This window comes from Corvus cornix, chromosome 5 (genome assembly GCF_000738735.6).
Source record: "Corvus cornix cornix isolate S_Up_H32 chromosome 5, ASM73873v5, whole genome shotgun sequence".
Taxonomy (NCBI): domain Eukaryota; kingdom Metazoa; phylum Chordata; class Aves; order Passeriformes; family Corvidae; genus Corvus; species Corvus cornix.
Genome location: NC_046335.1, coordinates 20,168,443 through 20,193,656, shown reverse-complemented (window position 1 = coordinate 20,193,656; position 25,214 = coordinate 20,168,443). Strand labels below are relative to the sequence as shown.

The 25,214-nt window shown below is 40.5% G+C and overlaps 1 protein-coding gene across 3 annotated transcripts in view; it reads right to left on the bottom strand.

Moving 5' to 3' along the window:
• STON2 (stonin 2) overlaps positions 1–25,214 on the bottom strand; it is a 75,236-nt gene that overhangs the window by 40,606 nt on the left and 9,416 nt on the right. For 2 of the 3 annotated variants that reach the window (XM_039552443.1, XM_039552444.1), the window contains exons 2-4: positions 17,789–17,997; positions 17,104–17,358; positions 10,688–10,885 (exon numbers count right to left, since the gene is read on the bottom strand). In XM_039552443.1, coding sequence (XP_039408377.1) covers positions 10,688–10,885; positions 17,104–17,358; positions 17,789–17,876 — 541 coding nt within the window. In that variant the 5' untranslated portion in view covers positions 17,877–17,997. Of the gene's footprint in view, positions 1–10,687; positions 10,886–15,928; positions 15,971–17,103; positions 17,359–17,788; positions 17,998–25,214 lie in introns of those variants that run through there. The other variant, XM_019294074.3, reaches the window with a different exon arrangement.

Below are 25,214 nucleotides of genomic sequence, written 5' to 3'. Positions count from 1 at the left end.
GTGGAAATATGGTTGTGCCACTGCACTAATATAAGTGCTGAAGATTTATTTCTTCCCTTCACTGCCACAAATTAGTTATCATGCACACAACTAATCAGAACATGAATCCAACAGAAAAGGACCTTGCCCTAATCTTTGATTTTTCAAAGCAGCTTTAACTTCATCCCTGGTCCAACATTTAAGACACCAAAATGAGAAGTATTTTTGTTTGTTACAGATATTACTTATTTTACCAGTCTCACTGTTCTGCCCTACAACTAAAACTCTTATTTAAGATAAAAGGTAAATGAAGCCAACACAGGACCAGTTGACCTGGAAAGCTGAGTCTCAATGGGCCCTACCTTTCTCAGAAATAATCTTCAGTGGTAATGGTACATACTGGAGCAAAACCAAACCAATATATGCACGTATAAAGAACAAGGAAGTGGGGATATGGTGATAATTAAGCATTAATGCATGTAGACATTGTGCCAAAGCTAATGAATATTTTGTCCTGGCTCTTTAATAAGAATAGTGATGCAGAGCAAAGTGATAAGGTCCCAGGAGCCAGGCTAGATAACCAAAAGGAGGGAGTGGAAATGTAAATTACCATTAATGAGGTAAGTAAACATATTGGAGAGGTTACTGTGCTCAGATGAGGAGGGCTGATAAGGTCCCTCCCTAAACTCTGAAAGAACTGACATCTGTAGTTACTGGCATCCCAAGGATTTGAAAGGAATCGATTCAGATGAGAATGGCACTGTACAAATGGAGAAGAGCATATATAGTAACCATATCTTTAAGGGGTAAAAATTGTTCTGGAAAGTACAAGGCTGAAGTCTGACTGTAGTGGTATGCAAGATTTTGGAAGGAAAAATTGAAAAGCATCAGATAATACAGAGGATGAAATCTAACTTTAAAAGAGGTAGTTTGTTCCAGCCAAACCTATGAGGTTTAATCAACAACAAATTTTCTAGATAAAAATGTATTAGAAAAACCATTTAATGTGGTGCCACCTGGGAAGGAGTTAAAATGGAGACTGATACCAATATTAAGATGGCACTAAAAACCAAGCTAAAAGGAAGACAGCCATTGAGTTTTAAGTGAAATATTAGGTTAGAGGAGCTACAAGTAAAATTTCTTGATTAAGTTTACATGATTAACACTATGTTTATCTATATTTTTAAATAATGATCATGGCACAGAAATGAACAGTCTAATGTTATTTGCTGAATACAGACAATTAGGAGGATCTGGGTATATAAAAGAAAATCTGAATGTCATACTGAAAGGAGGGATTCATCTTGAGTGCTGGAGTATCAGAAATAAGAGGAAATGTAGGAAGCAATATAAATTTCACAATCAGACATTTAAGGACAATACATTTGTTATAAGGAAGGAACTAATTAATTACATATGAGAGAAAGTGATCTAGGATATAACAATCAATTTGAATATAGTGCAAGGGTACTTGCCTGATGCACTGGCACAAAAGGAAGTAAGATCCTGGGATGTATCAAGGCAACAGTTCTTGAAGATGGGAAAACTAGTATCTTGGTATCAGGCTGTGGTGAGACCTCAGTCTTGCACAGTTTTGATCACCACATACCCAAAATATTTATTCAAACAGCAATGTGAGCTGAGAAAAGCTTTCTAGGATGAGGAGGAGAATGGAGAACCAGAATACTAAAGAGCTTGTCTCATTCAGTTTAGCAAATGAACACAGAGAGATAATTACCCTGTATAAATATATTAAAGTGCTTACACTGGAGAGGGCAAAAAGCTATTTGAAAGACAATATTGGCACAGGAACACACGGGTAGGAAATGGTCATGAATACATTTATATCAGGGTCCTGGGAAATAGATTCCATTCCTATGATCTTAAGTGAATCATGTTTAAAGCTCTCTGAAATGTCTACATGTGAAAATACAGCAGCTTCAATAAACTGTTGAAAGCCTGTAATGGGCTTGAGAACACGGAGCTACAGGACATATGCTGGCAGGATCTCTAATCTCCTCTTAGACACTAAATTAAATGGCTAGATTTGGAGAGGAGCACACTGAGCTGAAGCTGTTTGGAAATTTTGTTCAGCTGTAAAAGGAATAGCTGGGACATGAGAATCTTGAAAACAGTTTTAGGTGCAAAACCCAGATCTGGACTTCTTCACAAAAAGTACTGAGCACTCTTAATAGTTTTAAAAAATTGAGTCCTAAGTGATAAATTCAAATTAGTCTCCATGAAATATACTGCAGTACCACAAGGGTACTGACAAGTCAATTGGACTGGCATCCATGTGACAAAACCCAGAACTGCAATTCTCATTCTTGCTAACCAAGATCAGAATGAAGAAATAGCATGAAGTCTCCTCTTCCTCTCATGCAATATGCACAGTCATAATGCAAATACCAGTTTATATAGGCAGAGGATTTTGGTCTCATCTCTCAAACATAAGGACACTTAAGACCAAATTGCTTCTAATAACAGATGAGCATGGTTATTAAGTAAGATTCATGTCATAATCTGTGCTCCAGTATTGTATGGTTTGATCAAGGCTAGATGAGGTAAAAACCAGAGATATTGAAGTAAAGACATAAATCAGCAATCTCCCTAGAGTACTGGCATCCAGCTTTGCTCATTTCTGCCTTGAATGGACAGAAAGTGTTACATTTTTTCCCTAACACTGGGGCTGAATAAAAGAAAAAAGGCATCAGTCCTGATAAAAATGGACATTTATCACACGTTTCTAAGTGAGCACGAGAAAATAAGTTGTCAGCATAGAAGCTGAAGGTTTTGGTTAAATGATTCTATCCACTATTCATGTTTTTGACAAATCTGCTTCCCATTTTATCCCACACTGTTCTTTGAGGAGATTACTCTATAACTGATCCCCTACAGGCATTCATCATCACTTTTCCAATTCCTGTGCTGCGTAGTCCAGTGATCCCCTGAGCCTTTCTTATGGTTCAGATGATATCACAGCAAGAGAGAAACAAGCAAATCCATGCATTTGGGTATTGCAAAATTTCTCATTCTTACTTGCTCTCTGCTGCTGCCAGCTTTTTCACTGGCTGTTTCACTCTGCCAGTTCCATTCAGCCCCTTCATAATCAGACAGGAAATTCCACACAGAACTGGGATCTCTAATCAAGAGCACATGCAATGATTTACAGCTCATGTTAATTGGTACTAGTGCTGAAGCCTTGCTTGCTTCTCTGCCATGTAGAATCGAGGGTGGGAAATGCCAGTTCTCAGGTGGGTGACTCCTCCCTGCGGTGAATCCCGCTGTGGTTTGGGAGCTGTGGAATTGTGTTCCTTGGGGTGCAGCCAGTGCTGTGGGGCACTGGTTGTGCTGCTGAGCAGCACGGAGCTGGGACAGTGCTTCTCCAGAGCTACTCTATGGCTACAGTGCCATTCCTGCCTCCTGTCAGCAGTACAGCAGCATGCTGCCAGGAACTGAATGCAGCAGGCAAGGGAGGGAATGTCGCTGAAGACTGACACTGATGTTTTCCACTTTGAAAGAGCTGGATGTGGGGAGATATCTTGGTGTTCTTCTCTCCCAGCAGCTTTAAGCTTGGAAGCCACTTAGCATCCTGCAGAATTGCTCCAAACAAACCAAGCTGTTCCTCTGTCGACACAGCCATCACAGATAGCTGTTGCACTTAAGCATTCCATCTCCAATTAAGCATTCCATCTCCAATTAAGCATTCCATCTCCAATTAAGCTTTACACTGAAATGTCCTGTCCAGCTGCAAAATCTCCTACTGAACTCCTCGGGCTTATCACATCAGCATGTGGGTTTCTGCATTAGAGAGCAACTGGGGCCAACATAAACACTCTGGCTGAGGAATCACAGCCTTACAAACAGAAATAAAGGGCTTTGTACCACCTAGTCTGCCTCATGGGCCTAAGACAAACTACAAAGCATCTCCTCACATCTATTTTCTCGGGATATTGCCTATATAAAGGGAGATCAGAAGGTCAGTCCTGTGACTGGCCCTGGACTCTCCCTGCTTTCTTTTTAGCTGATCTGACTACATAAAAACATTAGTGAATAGGTGTGAAAAGAGTGGAATCCATCAAGATTACCATGTAGGCTCAGCACTTAGCTCTTCAATAATAAAGATAACCCTGCTACAAGTCCACAGTTACTGTACCGTGCACTTCCGAATAGCCATGAGAACAAAACTCAGCACCTGAACTAGGAGATGCTCCTTTAGCTGTTTGCAGCACAGGGCCAATGACATACACAAGATCAGAACTGATTCTATGCTAGCATGCAGACAAGAAAACACTCAATTAAACAGCAAATTTTATTACATTTTTTAGTATATATCTATTTAGATAAAAACTTTTTAATTAAAACATTTCCAAGCAATAATGAAAATGAGGCTCAGTTCTTTCATGCTGTCACCTTCTCCTCTCATACTTTGCCTCCTCCTTGTCTTAGACTTGGTTTTCTTAGAATGTGGAGGAGCAAGGAAGGACTAATTAATTCACAGGGGTAAGCAGCATAAGACTCAGCCTAGCAGGCATTAGTAGGAGCAGACACTTCTGAGCTTTCTTCTAACTCCTTTTTTACTCTAAGAGCAATGTTAAATCCTGTCCTCCTACACCCTGATATTTCGCATTGTTCCTGAAGAAAAAGCAAGAATCTGATAGTCCTACAGCAGCATCAACCACTCCTTTGGGAGGCAAGGTAACAGAGCAGATAAGTAATCATTGTTATTTTCTGGGGCATAGTTGAGGCAGATATTGAACCTTTTGAAGTTAGCAGACTACATTTAGCCCCACAAGAGCTGGCAGAGCTGAGCTCAGTGACATCTCAAATTTGCTTTAAGTGTTATCACTAGGAGAATCCTTTCTAAAAATGAAGTTTTAAAGGGATGGAAATGGCTGAACAGGGGCTAACTTTGCTGCAGTTGATGCTAATCAGGACGATATTATGCAAGTATTTTCTCAGGATATGGTAGTATTATAGAATGGCTTGGGTTGGAAACGACCTTAAAAATCATCTTGTTTCAACCCCCCTGCCATGAGCAGGGACACCTTCCACTAGACCAGGTTGCTCCAAGCCCCACCCAGCCTGGCCCTGAACAGTTCCAGGGATGGGGCATCCACAGGTTCTCTGGGCAATCTCTTCCAGTGCCTCACCACCCCCACAGTAAAGTTTCTTCCATATTGCCAGTTCATGTTGAGCTTCTCATCCACCAACACCCCCACATCCTTTTCCTCAGGGCCGCTCTCAATGCATTCTCTGCACAGCCTGCATTGTGCTGTATATTTCAAACTGAATTTAGGGGTTTGGTGCAGAAATGACTGGGTGAGGTTCTTTGGCCTGAGACATGCAGGAGGCCCGACTGGACAATAATAATGACAGCACAGTCTTCCTTTCTGACCTTAAAGTCTATGACTCAGATGACTGCACACCAAGATTATTTTGTAATTCTCTCTACTGAATTGATAGAAAGAAACCTTTGTTTATTGTTGTACCTGTTCTTTCCCCATTCTAACACTTCCCTCTTTCTCCTGGCAGATTTTCTGTGCCTTCCTTCCTGCCATAAGGAGGGACTGAGACAGTAACTCTGGTCCACTGCTTTTAACTGCAGTCTTCATCAGAGCATGACTGTCAGTCTATATGGCAAAAGCCATTTCTATTTCACCTAGGTCCAGCTTGCACAACCAAGCTGCAGGCTTCCCCACTGAAGAACAGGGATGAGGACTGAACACTACTGCAGAGGTCATTGGGATACTGTGGCCAGGAAGCTTTGAAGAGTAGCTAATTCCCAGTACACAGGTCTACTTTGGGATCACAGCACTTCTACTGCTATGAATTATCTAGACCTAGCTTCCCAGATCTGCCCTGTATTAATCTTAAAGAAGCTAAAAATGCTTCAGAAAAATATGGGATGACAACTACGATATGAAACTCCTGAATTGCTAGTTGGTATTGGACATGAAGAATAAAAAAACCCCTGCCTCTGGTGCTGAATTTAGCTCTTACAGGTTGGAGTTGTTTAAGAGTATATTTTAGGTGCTATTTGTTCATGGTACTCTGGAGTCCCCTCCTCCTTGAAGCAAGGGTTGGATGTTCCTCTCTGCAGCCTCTCCAGCTGGCTTTGGCAGGCTCTCATGTGCAAGTTTTTCATGAGTCTGGAACTGGGACACCAACACAAGCTGGTTAGTAGTTACACAGCATAACTGAAGTGCAGTTCTGGATGCAAGGTGGTAATCATCAGCATATATAATTTTCCCCCTTTCCCTGGTAATTAACATGGAATAACTTCAGAGCTTGTAGCCTGTTTCTGACATTCAGTGCAACCACATTGCATGGCTATATAATCTGTTCAAAGCTGCTTGTTTGAAACTCACAGAACACCATTCTTGCCATCATCATATCAGGATTCAGTATCTAGCTGGCTGCAGTTACAGAAGAAATGCATGTAAGAAAACTACTGCAGAAAAGCATTAGGAAAAGGTTTGAAAAGTTACTACTTGCCCTCTATTACCTTCAAGAGATAGCTGGAGCTGAGCTTGTCAGAATTGCCATTTCCAGGTTTTGAAACAGAAGCACCAGAACCCCCTTAAACCATGTGTTTTACTTTGAAAATAACAACATTCTCAGAATTAATTTCTTGTGCTATTTATTAACTGTCTGGATTTTGAGAAGTTAGGGGTCACATACACAACCTTCTATCTCCAAACATGCAGATGTTCTCAGAAAATAATAACATAGCAATTTCCTCAGTATCCCAGTAGTCCCAGAGATTCAGGAGAGTGCCAAAGAGAACAACTGGTCAGCAAATTGAACTGTTAACATCAAATGTGGCTTAGCTGCAGCTTTGCTAAGATACGAACCACAACAGAAACAACACAACTAGCAATGATGCACCTAAAACTGCTATGAGGAAACTTATGCCTACACACAGACATACACATACTTTATTATATGACTTTATTATATAATACAGATAGATTCTATTATATATTCTATTAAATTTGTAATAGAATATAGTTTATAAGCAATGTAAATATAGATATTATCTTCTTTATTATATACATACTGACCATATATAAGTATTTATATTTTGTATACAATTTAATTTCAATTTATATTAATAAAATTATTTTAAAGAAGAATGGTGAAATGCAGAAATATAAATCAAGTTGTTAGGGTATTTGGGCACAACCTCAGAACAGATCTCGGTGCTTCCAGATCTATAACCACAGTTACAAGAAGGCCTCTCCCTTGCTCCTCTGACTCGCAGATATTTGGCCTTTTCTGAAAGCTGAGACAGGCATCTGCTACAGAAGGAACAAATACTTGTATTGTATCAGTAACAGAGATGTCCTGTGTTACTTATCTTGCAGAGCACAGCACAAAGGCCAAAAGTTCCCACTTCTTTTCATGCTCATTGATCCAAGCTGAGCGACACGGCGAGGCATGGTAAGAACTCTGAGGCAAGGGGCCACTTCACCAGCACCAAACACAGCTTCACACACACTGAAACCCCGGCTGTTGCAAAGTGCTTGCTGTTGCAACCATGTAAACATGCCCACGTTAAATGGACAGTCTGCTATCACCTGACCCACATTTATTGGCTAGCTGCTGCAGGCTAAAGAGCCCCTCATGCTGACAAAGATGAGGGCAATATAAAAGGCTTCTTGGTGCCAGAGTTCAAACAAGCATAGGCAATGAAGTGCAGCATCTCTCAGCTGCACTTTGATAGAAAAGCTAATCTTTTTCAGTTCTGCTCATGCAACATTTACCTTCACCACTGTGAACATTGCTGCCTTTACATGATATCACTCTGCTTATCCCAACTCCATCAGTCGGGAGGTTTTCTGCAGTCCCCTGTAGCAAGGGTAGACTTTCAGGTTGGGATCATTCAAGTCTCTTCTCATCTTTTTCAGATATTCTCAGATATCTTCCTAAGCCATATCGTGCATAAACATAAAGCTCAAGCCCATAAGTTTTACACTCAAATCTTGTGTCAGTTGTGAAAAAGTTAATTCCCAAACAATTTTACCTGCTTAGACACCAAGATACACATTCTTATGGCTGGGACTTGTCTCTGTGTAGGCCTGCAGTCAGACCTACCTCAGGCTTTCATCTGCTCCCACACAAAACCCTGTGCCCTGAACTATCACAGGCAGTTGGTGTTTAAGCATTTTGCATGCAGGATAAATTCAAGACAAATGGTGAAATTATGGAACAGAGTATCCTTTCATCCTGTTCAGGCAATAAAAATTCACCATGGCTAAAACAGTTATTTCACTTAGCATCTGACCACAGAGTGGAATTTTTCATGCTTTTCTCAACACTAAGTTTTTCCCACTTGAAACAGTATTAAACCCAGACTATTTTATAGACCTGATTCTTCACCATCACGAAGTAGATCAAACATTGATTACTTATTTTCATAGGGTTTTTCAGCAATGAAATTAGTCTGATATTTTTTTCCCTTCAGCAAGCTTGACCTTGGAATCAACATCCTGGCTAACAGTCAAGGTGACTTCATCATCACACAGAGCACGAGGATTCCTCTCTTTGCCTTCATGGCAAAAATACATGCCATTTCATTGCCTTGATGGAGCCTTCAAACTTCACTAGAGACTGAGGCAGCCAGTCTTCTGAGGGGAGAAATGCAAATCAAATGCTTGAATCAAGTCAGGTTTAAAGAACTGAATTTCTGGAGAGGGGCAGAGAGGAAGGAGAGAAGAAATTGATCACACATTTTTTGTCCACTGTGATGGTGGGATGATGGTGGACTGAACAGAAAAGCAGCAAGAACTGTACAACAATTCCATGGGCACTGGGTCCTCAACTTCCCCACTTCCACAAACCTTCCTCATGCCAGCAGCCAGCTCAGCGAGTGGGCTGTGAGGCATGCCAGGAACAGGACAAACATGCACTTTGTTCATGCTGCCCTTTTGCAAACTCCACACCTGGTGATAGGAAGACTCAATGTACTATTTCATACTTCAAGTACCAGTACCTCTAAGGTACTGGAAGTGTATCTTATGTTTTAGGTATCTTATGTTTTAACTAATAGCACAGCCTTGCTTTATCTTACCTACTTTTTTACTTCAAAAATTTTTAAGGTGACTGGAATGTGTTTTTGTACTCATCTTGCTAATAAATATGTCAGTTTGTGACTGACTGAGAAAGAACTAGTAAGAAGGTTGCACACAAAGCTTTTACTGAAGTATCAACTTCACTTTGGGCCATATATAGGACATAAAGTCCCATATGTGTGCCAGGAATATACAGCAGCCCTTTTGTCTTTGACTTTCCTATATGATGCAAAGTTACATATGGACTGGGCATCCCTCATTTCCTTCGCTCAGATGGAGACAGCCCCAGTGACAGCAGCCTACAACAAATCAACAAAACAGAAATATCCAGCACATACTATGTCTTGCCTATTCTACCTTTCTACCAAAAAGTGGTTTCCAAACGCAGAGGTACAGAGAAGCAGTGTTCTAAAATAAAAATGGTCACACAGATTTGTGGTAACTTCATTGTTTGAAAAAAAAGAAATAGCTCTACTTATCCAAAGTAACTACTACTTCTCCACAAATCCTTTGTCTAAAGTACTGAGCCAGCACCTACCATGTTGCTGTTTATAAACTTGCCCAGAAGTCTAACCCAGCTTCTCTGAACCACCAAATAATACTCTTTGCAGGTGTTACATGTATATATTTCTTATGGAAGGGACATTTGACTTCAGCAAGGCTTAGGAAGCCCATTCTCACAAAACAGATCTTATTTCCAACATATTTTTACATTCACCACCTGAGAGAAAACACATTAAATATCTCCCAGGTCTGAGCTATCAAGACACTAGGGAATCAATTTTCATCACCAAACTGGCTAGCTACTGACCTTCCTCAGCTTGGGTTGAACAGCTTCCAACATACTGCAGGTGCTTCCTCCTGGAGCTGTGTATTGACTTTTTGTGTCCTGACATGTCAGCTTTTTTCATGCACTGTGAAAGTCAGCTTTGTCATTCAGGAGTTTCCATTCTCCATGGCACGACTGGCACCACTCTGCTTTATTTCTCCTGCTTCAGAGATTACCCAGAGTACAACTGAGGAGCAAAGAGCTACAATGCCATGTAGCATACCTTTCCACAATCAGGATTGTATCTGAATAGAGCCCTACAAGGTCAGATATAAGATCCTTAAATGGTTAAACTCTGCTAGTGAACCATCCTATGTCATGTCTTACACTCTCTCTGCATTACTGTTCAGTAACAGCGCAAAGCACAATGCAAAGAACGCATCCAGCAAACTGGATCTGTGTCTTGGCACTCACTGAAACAGAGAGGGCCATGCAAAGCTGGGCCTGCCTCAGCTCAATACAATGTTAAGAAAATTTCTGCATGGAAATTCAGGAAAGGCATCCAGCTTCTCCCACAACATACTAGTTCCCAGATCAGCTTAAGCTGATGTGGCACGTGAAAACCAAGTCTATCAACAGGTACATAGTCGCATTTGGCTCTAACTTCAGGAGCCTGCACATGTCAGGCATGTGTAAAATCCAAGTGTGATTTTTTTGGAATTGGAGTAGAACAAAATGTTAGTCTGCCTAATCCTTGAGTTTGTTCTGCTTTGGATCCATTCCCTGAATGGCTCAGTTCTGAACAGTGAGTTTGAGTAGCATCAAAAGGATCGAGATGGAAGCTTGAAGGCTTCCCTCTTACCAGCTGAATCTGCTGCAGATGTTCTACCACTGGTCAAGTCCTCGGTATTAAGTGACTGCAGGTCTGTGTAGGAGGGGGCAATGCTTGGGCTGCTGGTGTCCTCTGAGTTGGTTGTCCAGCTGCTCTCTGAGGCACGGGCTTGCCTCTCAGAAGAGTTGGAAGAAGGGGAAGTCCAGCTGGGTGCTTTTGATGCAGACACTGATTGCAGAAAACAGGTATTGGTTAGAGACATATAGGGCAATCTACCCAAAGATCACAACTATTCCAAAGACATGCTAGATCAGTGTACTGAGGCTCTGTAAATATAAATTCCAACATCCACAGCAACACAATTATTTCATAACAAACACAGAGCAACTTAACCAGTGCCAGGCACTGTTAACCTCCAGCAGTACTCAGCTATCTTGCCTTAGATCCCATACTGCTGGTAGCCATATGCTTTCCTGTTGCTCAAGTATTGGAGAAGCTGTGACTTTTCAGAACAAAATTTCATGTTTCTCACACTGCTGACAAGACCTGAATATGTCTGTTGAGAAACACAGAGGAGTTTTTACAGTACCACAGATTTTTTTAAAGTGGTTTTATTATACTTAATTAAGCATTCCCTATTTGTGACACCCACTCAAATGCAGTCATCAACTCAGGAACGCTCCACATGTAGGGGTAGCATAAAAACAACCAGAAATTGACCTATTGATGTGCACTACGAACAGCTTTTGTTTTTGAACATGCGGAATGGAGAGTCCCAATCAGAATACACTACATAACATTTCTGCTCAGTGTAGACCAAAAATCCTGTTCTACTCATTTGCCAGACTTGCATGTCAAACAGTTAAGTCCTGCCTAACCACCCCCTCAAGTTCAGAACACAGTCATACACATCCACTGCTGTGAGTCTGTATTGTGTACTCTTTCTATTGCATACTCTTTGCCCACAACATCACTTGAATGGTAGGAACAATGGATGACTCTAGTGAGGAAATAATACTAATAAAAAGAAAGTTATGGTTAAAGAGTCTTCCTGAACTATGGAAAACTGTACAGGTAGAGACTAGTTCTAATTTAATATCAGCATAATAGCTATTTTCTAAGTTAGTACCTCTATATTTAGCTGTTACACCAACAGAGATCCTCATGCACCCCAAATCTTGCAGTTACTGAACAACTGCTGACACAGAGATTCTCTTCTCAGCGTGTAATAAATAAACAACCCTTACTAGGTTGACAGAATTTTGGAAAAAAAAGAAAAATTAACGTTAAAGAAGATTTATCTCTCTCCATCCAAGTGATGTGATGGGGCACTGCCTCATTATGGAAACCTTGTTGTGCGCGCAGACGGAATATCCTAACAGTGCTCTCTGCCTTGCCTCTTGAGAAGTGTGAATTTATTTTGTATCTCTGCACTGACGGCTTCAGGTAAGCAGGCACTGGTATTTTTATATGTGTACAGCTGTGAGCCTACATACTGAGAGGCTTCTGAGTAGAGTCATCCCTAAGGATGAGGAGCTGAAAGTCAGATCTGTCTCCTTATTCCACAGGTTGACAGCTGTTGTGTTAGACACACAACCAAAGCCCACCCCTCCTCCCTCCAGGAACTGTGCACTGCTGTGCTTGATGCCTGTAGAGAAAGGATGATGAATGTGTGATTATAATGTCAGTCCCACTCTCAGTCCTTTTGTTAAACATGGCATGAGGAAAAAGCCATCCTTAAAATTTCACCTGAAATTGCTTTGACAGACAGCACCTTATTTGGATGTAGAGGACAAGCTGAAAAACTGAGCTCTGTATGTGGATCACTAACAAGAGCCAAGTTTATTTTAAAGTGTGCTTTATATCCTAGAAACTGTGGAATTATTCTATTAAAAAAAGATCTTAGATTTGCAGTATTTTTTTGTTTTAAGTCAGTCACAGCAATATGAAAAACAGGCTAATTTAGAACCATGTAAGATATAACAACTTATATACTGCCAACTAGTTTTGTGCTTTCCAAAACCAATTTTTATCTAATATGGTGACTGACTGGACTAGTGTTGCCAAATACTTCTATTTAAGGGCAAATTAATTTTATTCCAGGTAAATTGGGCCATCTTGAACAAATAGAATAGTTTGGTTTTTTTCTAAAAAGAGTCTTGTACTTTGGGAAATCAAAACCACCGACAGCTTTTTCTGCAACAGGTGTTCTTTAAATTTTTACTACAGTCAACTTCTACCTGTGACTGTTCTAGGTTCCCCAAAACTAACCCTTGAAACTAGCAAAAGTGTATTTTCCCCTATGCTGAGCCAAAAGGCTATTTAGCAATCTCAAAAAGCAAGACAAGCAAAAGTAAACATCTACACATGTTTAAGATCTTTCTCCAGATGCTTCTGCTGCTGCTTTTCAGATTCCTGGAAGTACTGCAGCCAAATTCCTACATGAGGCAGGGCTTTTTTGTAAAAATTTTGAATTCAGTCTCTAATGCCAATAGTTGGAGAGTCAGAGCCTTTCTGTTGCAGGAATTTCTCAGAAGTCTGTTTGTGTTGAAAGACCAGTGCCAGAACTATCCCTAAAATGCAAATTCTGTAGCATGTGTTGGATACTGAAAATCAACTCATTGTTTCCCAGACCAAAAAATGTTTCCTTCAACATGCATTTTACTTTTCTTGACATCTTTGTTCTTAAAACAATGGATTGGTTTTTAATATGCAGATTTACCTTGAAGCATTAATTCCTCTTTAGTGTTTTGAGGACCTGTTCCTTGATCCCTACACTGTATTACAATAAACCATGTTGGTGTAATTTCCTTTCTTATTACATAGGACTTCAAATTTTTCTGATTTTAGGATAGCATCACAGTTTCTAGTGACAGGTGTAGTTTCTGGCTGCGGATCTTGTGTTGCAAATATTGCCCACTTTCAGAGAGAACAGCACAAAGTAGTTAAGCTCAGATATGCTGTTGGATAGCCTCTCAAGAGGCATGGTAGGAGTCCAAGTTATTTGAGCCATTTAAAACCAGACAAAGCTCTTGGGAAGAAGTGAGACTGGCTGTGTGTGTAGGATGGATGATGTAACAGATCTTGCCTTAGTCTAATTTTGGTGCTCTGCTGAATACCTCATTGAATTGAAGAGTGCAGCTAACACTGACAGAATATGAGACTGTGAGCCAGAGGCCCATTGTGTAACAAATGCAAATGTTTTGTCACCCGCTGGCTGTGATCATTTACAGATTGTGTAGTGTTCATGATAGGAGCATTTCGGTCAGCCTAAAAATCTCATTTTTCACTTTGGGAGCAACAGTTTGACTAGGCTGATAATAACCATAACAAAAATCAAATTTCTTCTTTTCACAGCAAAAGGAAAACAGAGAAGAGGTCACCACAATACATCATTTCTGTGACTAAATATTTCTGTAGCCTCACCCAAGAATTTTTGCTGCTCAAGGAGAAATCCACATGATTTGGCAGCTGTCAGTTAACTATACATAAAGCCCAAATGCAGAAATATTTTGAAACAAACATTTTGCTTAGCATTTACTCTGCCTGAACCTGGTAGAAGGAAGGGTTTACAAGAACATCCTAAATAAAGATAGTTCTCACTGTGAGGCTTACTATGGGCGCTTTTCATTTCTGTACCTCAGATTTTGACCTTTCTTCTCATCTTCCATATTCTTTGCCTGTTTGTTCAGCCCTGTTTCTTGCCATCAATCCCCCTGATCTCTGCTCCCCCAGTAATGTCTTCACTTTTCCCAAAACAACAAGGGTTCAGCATTAGCCTTGGTTTTCTTTCAAATTTATTTCCTATAGGACAACCACTACATTCTAGCTGTCTTTATTGTCTTGCTATTTTTTTAGACTCTGAGCAGTTTGGGACAAATATTTGGTTTTGGGGAAACCTGCACCAAAATACTGTAGCCCTAATGTCAGAGTAAGACAGCATCTCTCTCTCCTAGGACCCATCCTCTTTGCTCTCACGGCACTCTGGAAATCCCACTTTCCAAGCCCTTTTCAAAATGTGTTTCCAGGCAGCCTGGCCATCAGCCTGGGTAATTATCTAGTCAGCTGAGCAGCTGCTCAAGCAGGGACAGACAGACAGACGATTTCCCAACAGCGCTGGAGCCCTGACAGGAACGCGACCGGAGGTGCTGAGCCTCCAGGACGTTGCTCTTCACAGCTGCCTGCACAGGAAGCAGATTTCAAATGTGTCCATCCTTCTCACACCAATCCTTCTGTTTGTACTCGGCCTTTATACTCTTCCCCCCCTGCCACCGCCCCAGTCTGGGTATTGGCTATTGTTCTTATGCAGAACGTTTGCTACTGGAAATGAATAATTACTGTCACCACGGGCTTTCCACGGAGTGTGTCAGCGTACACAACGTCTCCAGCTTTGCTGCCGCCCACAGAAACAATCGTGATCTGCACAATAACAGAGAATAACTAGGCTGAAGTTTACCCTACCTCTTGTTGTCAAATGTCCCTCAAAGCAAAGGGCCAGAAACAAAGAGCTGTCATTTCTTCTTCCCTTTAGAGGCTGTCAGCTGCACTGGTCTGGCCATTTATCATACGCGGTCCAGAATAAGAGTGGGACCAGCTCATAAGCAAGCATTTTAAAATATCCTTAGGAAACACCTCCTTAGGATTCCTATATAGTTCATAGAATAAAAGCTTCCCATGCAAGAATTACATGGAGTACATCCTGGTCTGACTGCTAGGGGAACAACCCTCCTCCATGAATCTCAGTCAGATGCCAAAGTTAGCGTGTAACTATCCTCCCTCAGTGACATGGATCACACAGGACAAGCCTCTACAGGGGCACAAATGAGTGTCTTCAAAACTGCAATGCTTTTGGAAAGTCTATTCTACTCTCCTCATCTCGATATCCTAGACCTCTGCCTACAGACTAGTATCCCCTGTGACTGAAAACACACACCAAGAGGCAGTGCTTTTGCTAAGCACATAACTTAACATTGGGCCACATCCCTCTACGCGTAGGACATCAAGTAATATACCATAAAATTCATTTTATGGAAGTCTCTTTCTTAAGATTAGCTTTATTAAGGTTGAGCAAAGATTTTTATTTTTCATTTAAGAAGGTGCATTTATGAGTTTTTCAGTTAACAAGGATATAACAACATTAGGAAGGAAATACCAAGTCAGAGCAACCAACAGCCCCATTTGAAAAAGTATGTGGCTGTATGAGTAAGCATAAGGATCACATAGCCATGAAACTAGAGAGAGAGGTAGAGCACCTCAGTTTTACATACTTACACTTCATGGGTGCTCTTCCTTCTCTCCACATCACAAGGATCAACAAGTATTTACAACTAAGAACCAACAAATAAATATCAACATAAGAAAATCAGAGAAATATCTTGTAGCCTGAAGATTCTCCTACTTCTGTACAAAGGTCTAACCACTGTCTCAAAAGGACTAGTCTGTAGGACCCATCAAAAGAGCAGATGGAAAACCAGATGGGGTTTACCCAAAACCCAATCTAAAGCTGACAATCCAAGTTTTCTGACAGAAGTATTATTCATGTTACAAGGAATATCTGAAGGACTCAGTGAGCAGAGGAAAGCTATAACTCTTTAAACTGTTTTAATAATTAGCAATCATAAAGTGGAATTAATAAGAGATAATCTCACTGTAAACATGAAAAAGTAAACTATTATTTTCTTGGGCAATTACTCCACAACCTCCTGCAAGGAAGGACAGAAGTCTGTTCATGCAGAAAAGCAAGAAGCTCTTATAGCCACATCAGTTAGCGTAAGCTGATGAGGCAAGCCAGAGGATTTGCATGCATGTTTAAAGTATGTCAGAAAGAACTGCTACATCTGAAGAAAAGTGTACACAGTGCTGGAATTAAGGTAAACTTCTGTTGTCTTTGGAATTCTGCAGCTGCTAAATCATAGCATCAAAAGACAGCAGAAAGTACCAATGAGCACTAGCACAACAGTTATTGGTATCAATAAGCTTCTGGCAAAAAAAATATGGGAACTATGAGCAGGTAAAGAGGTGGTCACCATTCTTTCAGCTCCAGATTACAGAGGCAAATATGGCTCAGACTTTTTTGATGGCTGTTCATACCTCTATATAAGAAATGTCACTACTGAAAACACTTCTATGCTCTTTCCCCATGAATGCATTTTGGCAATCTCCAAGACCTAGTCAAGACACAGGTAGAGCGAATCACAGAAGGCTTTCATTTTCTTTACAAAAAGAAAATATTTCTTGTTCAATCCAGAAGAATAGTGCGAGCCCTTTTTGAAACTCTGATAACATTTATTGGGTTAAAATAGTACAAACAGTACAGTACAAACAGTACTGTACAAACTACTCAAAGTACAACTTTGAGAAGCCAAAGAACAAGACAAAAATCTTGTATGCTCTCATTGTACTTTGTTATCTTACTGGAGCAGACCTTTTCATTGCTTTTGCCTCACCTGTTTGGGGGTGGGTTGATGAAGCACTGGTCCACGGTGCCTCTTCAAACTGAACCCAAGCACTGATGGATGATGACAGATCAGTGCTTGGACACACGTGGTTACCAAGCACAGCAGAATCCACCTTGGGTTGGTCAGGTGCCTCTTCCAGTGCTGTGCAGAAAAGGTCTTGAAATTCTCCATTTGCATTGTGGTACTCTCCTGAGGATGTGTCTGAGGAATGAAAACATTTCACTGGAGGATCCCCAGTGCTACCTAAAATAGAGACAACATAGAAAGATTTACAGGATTGACCATTATTTCATTGCTTTTTATTGAAACATCTAAAATTTGCCATTAAATGTAGGAAATTTTCCTCCACCTAATGCAGTTTTTCATTAACACTGGGAAGTCTTGCACTTGATTATAACAGGTGAGATTTCCTCCATGGTTGGTTGGATACTGTCTTCCATTTTGAAGGACAGCTCCGAAACCTGTAGTAGATCTACATTACATCACATGAGGAGGGTAATTTGCCTTTTTGACCCAAATTCTCCTATTCCATAGGGGTAACAGGAGATAATTCAATCTCTGCACAAACTGCTTCCATGTAAAAGGCAAGCTCTCTAATGTTAGATATATGACAGTAGTTGGTCTAAATCAAGCAAAGAAAGTCTCAAGTTTCAAAGAAAATCACAAAGCTTACCTCGTGGGTTAACAGGGAGGAGCAGCTCATCAGTGAAGGACACCCACTCAGACTGGTGGGAGGCAATGACACTTGTCAGAGATGTCATATTTGCAGCAGGTCACTCATCTTCACTTGGGGATTGTAAGGAGGAGGAAGCCGAATGGGAGAGGTACGGTGAAGATGAGCCAGTAGAGGGAAACACCTCCTCTGCACTTTCTTTTCAAGTGCTGTTAAGACAAGAAAGAAGATGATGTCTTTTTAGAAAATGAAATGGGAGAAACTACTGCCACAGTTTTTTATAATGTACAATGTTAAAGCAATTTATGTACCACAGTCACAGTACTGTCAAACCACTACTGCCTTTGAGACAGGAATGGCACCCGTGTCTAGGGGAGGGCTACACTTGAGCAACTCCTTAATATAAAGCAACTGAGGGTCTCCAAACATCTTCATGTTACAACAGTCCAGCACCAAAACCAGTATTTTAGTCCTTACTCAAGGGGCCATGCCTTTCATAATCCCAGCAAGAGCAGATGAGGAGATTCTCCCAGGTTTAGCAAATTTTGATTATGATGCAACTTAATCCCTTCTCCAAGCTGTCAACATGTCTTTGCCCACCTTACTGCTTACAATGTCTAATCCCTCTCCAGAGCAAGCAATAAATTGTATGTTTCATTATCAAAAACATTTATGTAGCTGGTTCTGGAATGAAGATGAGTGGCCAATGACTGTTACCATGGTCTGCGTACAGAGAGATGCCCTCTCATCAAGCTGCACTTTCAACTCTGCTGCTTGACTGGAACTTCACATTTTAATTTTGAAAACCATCTTAGACCTTGTCTGGAGTTAAGCATGATTTTGCTGTAGGTCAGCAAATGTTTTCACAGATGTGGCAACTGAATTTAGTAGGGCCTCCAATGGTATGCACCCCACAAAGATCTGGGAATCTGCTAAATGGAATGGAGCACTGCCAAGTGCTCTGGTTGTTCGCTAGTAATTGGCAGGGTCAGGTCCAGGCAGAGAAATTCTCTCTGACAGGCACCCATGACCACCTCAGATTTGCAAACCACTTCAAAACTCTCAGAAGACTCCTCCTAGGGAAGTACGCTAATTCTGTCCCCAATTTTCTCAAGCATTGAAGCTCTTGTTGCCATGGTACTGAAGTACTTGAAAATACTGAAGCTCACACACTTGACTATTTGAAAGCGCTTTAAGCAGCATTTCTTGGCCTCCTGTCTGTCACCTAACTAAAGGGCTTTTCAGGGTGAAACTTCACATTAGTGTACAGGAACAGATACCTCACCGAGACTTCTCTTCACCCTGTATTAACAACAATTGGGCCTAAAAAACAGACGTATTTAAATGCATTCAATCTTTAAGTATTTTCTGAAGGAGGCAGATCATCAAATAGCTTCCAATATGATTATTCTACTCAGGGCCACAAGGTCATTTGTCTGCTGAAGGCAGATCAGCAATCCAGAAAGGGCTGAAAACTTCAAAAGTTTGGAAGTCACCAACCTGCCTGACAACTAGAGAGAATTCATGTTCAGTGTCTGAAGATTAATCTTTTTGAGCAGAATTGAATGCAAAATGTACAATTTCCTGCAAACACAAAAAAGGATTCTTGGAGATAATCCTGATGGTTAAGTGCAACCTGCCATAAGACTGATCCCCTAGCCACAGACTTTCCAGAGCCTATGGCACCCTGACAAGTCACCCTGCATATTTTTCCCTTCTTACACAACCAATTCCCTCCTGCAGGAGGAACAGCAGCGCTTGAGCCCTTCTTCCTCCACTGCCATGGCAGGACGCCTGTCTCCATGCAGTGTGGGCAGGTACATTTGCCTGCCTTGCACAACATATCTTTTGGATACTGTTAATAGAAACTACAAAGCTAAACATAGAGGCAAGCTAAGAGAAAAAAAAAAAATCAGATGTTTAGGGTCACTTGGATGCCATATGAGGGAAGGAGAGGATGACCTTGGCATCTTGTTTTCCTCATGTGACCAATTAAGCTATTTGTTTTGGGCTTGTTTAAATATCTGTAACTAAGTTTTCTTTTCCCAGACAACTGGATACTGACCTGCCCTTTCTCCTGGAAAAGTCCTGACAGAAGCATGAAGTGGCAGGAAATGAAAAAAGAAAACAGTTTAGCTTGCTCTTGATGCACAGAGACTGCAGTAGAGCTCTTTTTTTTTTTTTTTTTTTTTTAAATTTCAAGGGGAAAAAAGATATGAAAGGAGGCAAGAAAATGGAATGTTTCAGGTGTGCAGATATATGGGAGAATTATACCACTATTTTAAGATGGATTTCCTCTAGAACCCTACTGCCCTGTGACAACCATAATTCTTAAAATCCATTTACTACCAGAGAGAAAAACTAGCACTTCAAAAGGGACAGTGAGGTCTATAAGCCCAGAAAAGCATCAGAATACTGTGCATTGAAGGTTATAGAACTTCCCCATGACTGGAATTTTCTAGAGATTTCCTAGTTTGGTAAATGAAAGAGACTGTGTTGACTTATCAGGGTTATCACACCTGCAGCCTGAAAGAGAGGAAAGGCAGTCTGAGCAGCTAATAACTTCAAAGATATTCAGAATAGAGGCATTTTGAGGATGCATATGTTAGGTTAAAAAAAAAAAAGAAAACTATAGACTTTTGCATTCTTTCAACATTCACAAAAAAGCCTCAATCCCTCTCCTTGACCTAAATGCCTGTACAGAATTATGAATCATGTATAGCTAATACCTGTGCAGACTGTGTGGAAAAAATACTTCATCCACAAATTATTTTTCACCTCTCATTCCCTCTCCAAAATCCTCCTTAGAGAAAGACCTAAGCCCATCCCACTGTGAACCAATGAGCCTCAGGCAGCCCAATACCAGTGCCACTGTGCATTCAGTTAACACAACGATGCTGCCATTAGCAGAACTACTACAGAGGTAGTAATTGGCACCTCCAGAAGAACCATCTGAATTGTGGATAAACCTGGATCCTCTCCATAGCAAAGCAGTCAGCACCACTATTTAAACACTGCAGCAAGTACTCTGCAAGTGAATTTCAGAGTGCTCCTTCCTGTTCTTCAGACTTCTCAAACATCTCTGGTTATTCGTAGAGGAATTAATTTTGGAGCCTACAAGGACTAAGAACAAATAAATCCTTTAAACTCCAAGTGAGCTACAGTTAAAGCAAAAGTTCATGCTGCACAGCCCAAACAAGAGCAGATGGAAACACATTTCTTGGAGCAAGATATTACCAGGCCAGACCAGCATTATTTCTCTCTACATGAACAGGATTGTTTAGATTGTTACTTCTGGATTTGTGCAATTATGTGCACTAAGCTTTTGGTGCTGAACTGGTTTAAAAAAAAAAGTAAGCTAATTTATCAGATTTTTGGTAAAAAATTGTGAATTAGAAGTTTGCTTGTTTATTTGATACTATCACACAGTAAATACAAAGTAAAGCAGATGTTATACCTGCTCACCCCAATGATTCTTACCATCAATTCCAAGGCAGTGACTTGACCATGAGGCAGAAAAAACCCTCTAAGAAGCTGAAATTTCTGCTTCAGGTGTCCCTTTTTCACATTACAGTTTCACCGTGGTGCATGTAAATCTGACTGACAAGTAGGTGACAGTTATTTCATTTTCCAAAAGGTAGAGATCATAGAGCTGGAAAAAAACTCCTTGTCTCTTTAGTCCTCCTAGTGTTTTGATAAACCCCATTACACAAGTCCTTTTTAAAACTGATGAAGGTTCATTCTAAAATGACAAAACTGCTTTGGTAACTACAAGCCTCTCATTTCAAAACTACGTAAATTCAGTCTACAGCCATTCCTTCTTGTGACATGATTACCCATCTGTCCTTTTGTACAAGTCCCCTCTAGCAACAGATGAAAAGGGGTATCATTGTTCCTCTCCCTTTATCTTGGTACATCAAAAACATGTATTTGAGAAAGACACATAATTATCCTGTGCCAGAAGTGTGACACCCAGCACCTTGTACAATGAGCCCTCACTTTACACACTGTGGGAGTACAAACACCAACAGTAGTAATGTTGATATGGAGAAATGCTTGTGGCTTTTATTGAGGTTTAGAAGTATCAGAAATATCTGTAATGGAATTCAGAAGTATCCGTAATTGCATGATGTTTTTGTAAACATTCCGTTCAAAGTATTTAATTACTCATGTGCTTGCACAGTAAACTCGAACACTGTTTCTCAGTAGATTTCAACTCTCCTTAGAAGAAACAGCTCAGCACAATTAATATTTTTAAGCACTAAGGGTCATTTCTCCAATTGCTTCAAGTTACATCCATATGATGCAGGCTGCAGTTGGCTCTCTGATCACTACCCAGAGTTACTAGGTTACAGTTATATGGGAAAATAGGAAAAAAAAATCAGAATAAAAATACTGAGAATGAAATTCAGTTGTTTGCTTTCTTGTTTTCCAAATGCAGTATCAATAGGAAGCTTGTGCTAAGTGTATAGACTCTAAATATATTGCCTTACAGTAATGGCAACACTATTGAAAAAAAATCCTGTAATCCATACAGCAATACTGTTTCTCTTGCTTATACATTCCCTTACAATCCCAGGAACTGAAACATTAACTGGTTACATTAGTTTGCATTTGGTTTTGTAGGAGACCATTAAGGGAAAACAACTAGACAAGCTGTTAAATTCCACACAGCAGAGAAAAGAAACTACGCCAAAGGGACAGTAAGGAAAGGAAAGACTCTGACCAGGGCTTTTCTCGTAACAATCAAGCTTCTCTCCCACCAGGAAAGCCTCAAGGAAAAATAAGTAATTTTATCTTGACCATGTGTTTGGCAAACCTGTACAGATGAAACAATTCTAGTAGCATGAACTGAGGAATGATTGCTGCCTTGGGCAAATTTCCAAGTGAGAAAGAGCTCATGGCTCTTCCTCTCGGCTTGGCCTGTAACAAACACTGACCATCAGCACATCATGATCTGAATAATAAACAAACTCCAAATTGGAACTCTGTTCTTGAGCATCAAAACCAAGTCCCAAGTACTTCAAGGTGCAACGGCATAAAGAAAACACAGTGCTAAACAACAGGAAAAAAACAAAACAATGAACTTGAGAAACCCAGTGAAACAAAGGAACTGGACTTGGATATCATTCTTACTGATAAAAATAATTTTACCAACCTCTGCCTAAATGCCTGAGGTAAGATTACCTTATGAATGACCTAGATGATGACAGGAATAAAATCATATCTGGTTGAGTATTGTATTTTTAATATTGACAATATTTTCTCCATGTATACAGCCCCACCAGCTTGTAAATTGCCCTGAGCAAGTCTCTGGTAAAACTCTGTTTTAGATCTCAGACCAGTTTTACCTACTCTGATATATGCTTTTATATGAGTTCAGATGTAGCTTAACAAGTTCAGTCACTATCTGGTGCATTTAACACTCACACAAAAGCTGTCAATATGAAAGGAAGAATTAGGGCCCCAAGGGAGACATGCCTTATGAAACTCCTGCAGCCTCTCTGGAAGAAAGGATGGCTTTTCCCGTTATGGATTATACCAAAGTGAATAGTAACAAGAGTCTTGACAGTGCTGTGTCTGCAGAGCCTGGGCAAATCTACCTTGTCCCATTACAAGGTAGGTCATTACTACTGTCTCCTGGTGATTTTAGACAGAGATGGAGTGGGGCAGAGTGTGGCACTAAAGGTGACATCTGGCACATTGAATGACAGAAGAGCAGATTGGGGGTCTTCCTGAGCCCAGGGCCCAGTGCAGCCACACTAATGACCATTCCCAATTAGTCCAACAGCTATGAAGTGATCTGCCTAAATCCACACTGCAAGTCCATGGCAGAAGCAGCGTTAAAGCTGAGGTGACCTGGAATGACCTTATTTTCTCCAGCACAACCAGCACACATAAAACCATATGCCACAAACACACATCCCAACTTTCCTGGAAGCTCACATTTCAGTGACAGTAAGAGAGGAGAGTCTGTACAGGATGCAGTGGTAAGAAAGTCATAAGCATCTCCCTCAGGAATATTTGCGTCAAGGCTAACATCTGAAAGGTCAACAGCTGCTGTTTTCCCTACACCAAAATTTATCTGCCACAGAAGCTCCTCTGTTTTCCACAGAGAGAGAGAAGACATGTAAGATGCCCTCCTGCAGGCAATACCAGCAAATTTAGGCAGTTCAGAAGGCAATAATATCTCTCCTTCTGTCAAGGCCATGCCTCAGAAATACTTCATGGATTCTGGATGCCTCATAATGAGAGACAGGGATTCAAAGTCTGATGCTGGAGAAAAATTGTACAGCCTCCTCTATTACTTGTACTTCTAAAAACTTGAGAAATGTACAAAGACACTGTAGAAGACCAGCAGTGCAAAACAGAATAGGAATTTTTAATTTTTAAAAAAAAGTTATTTTTACGATTAGAAGTAATATACAGCAGGCAAAAACCAAGGGAGGATGTGAGACAAAATGTTTGACAGTGATAATTCACATCACCAGTCACATCAGGAAAACAGAAGTTCTGCATTTCAGGACTTTCAATATAGTTCACTCTGGGTACATGATTCCTTCAAAGTGTAACTGAAGCTTCCAGGCATGTAATTGCATGGGAACTTGAAGGACAACTTCCCAAACTGCCAACCTTTCAACTCAAACTAGAATCTGAGGCAACAATTAGTCAAATGCTTCTCTTACCATATAGAGCAACAGTGCAATAAAACTAGACTGGGACAAGATTACAGGAAAGAGGCAATGTGTCAATTTGTTTAGCAGAACATTTACATCTCTAAAATCTGGCACTTTTATTCCCCCAGGCAGTATTGTACAAACAGGAGAAAAAATAGAAGAAAAACCACTAATTTCAGGTTTTTCTTCCCAAAGACTAGAATAGCTCAGATCAGGTTTTACTTTGTTCAGCAAAATTCTGTTGGTAGTAACAGTAGGCAACAGGAAATCTAACTGCAGTAAGGGAGGAGAGGTTGCTAACATTCCCTTTGGTGAGGGTGAGTACATGGTCCTTACTACTCTTCCTTGTTTTCTCAAGGCCTCCACAGGGCAGAAGTCAAAAGCAGCATCCTGATCCCAGACTTCCACACCTGCCCATTGCATGTGACACAGATTTTTCTCTGCTTCAGGATGGTGAATTTGCAGTAGACACAACTATTGCATGACACAATACTATAAAACTGATGCTCCAATCCACAGTATGTGCAGGGAACTGGGTTTAAAAATTGATTTATTCTTTCAAACCTCAAAAAGTTTACATACAAGGAACGTGTTTCAAAAGAAAATTCCCACTGAGCAACGTAGTTTGAACATCTGATATTGATGCTTTTGTATGTTCTTATTTAAATTCTGCACAGACGAGCTACCCAGATGTATTCCATTTACCAAACCCTCCAAAAGTTCCTGTACTTTATTTGCTGTTGTGATGA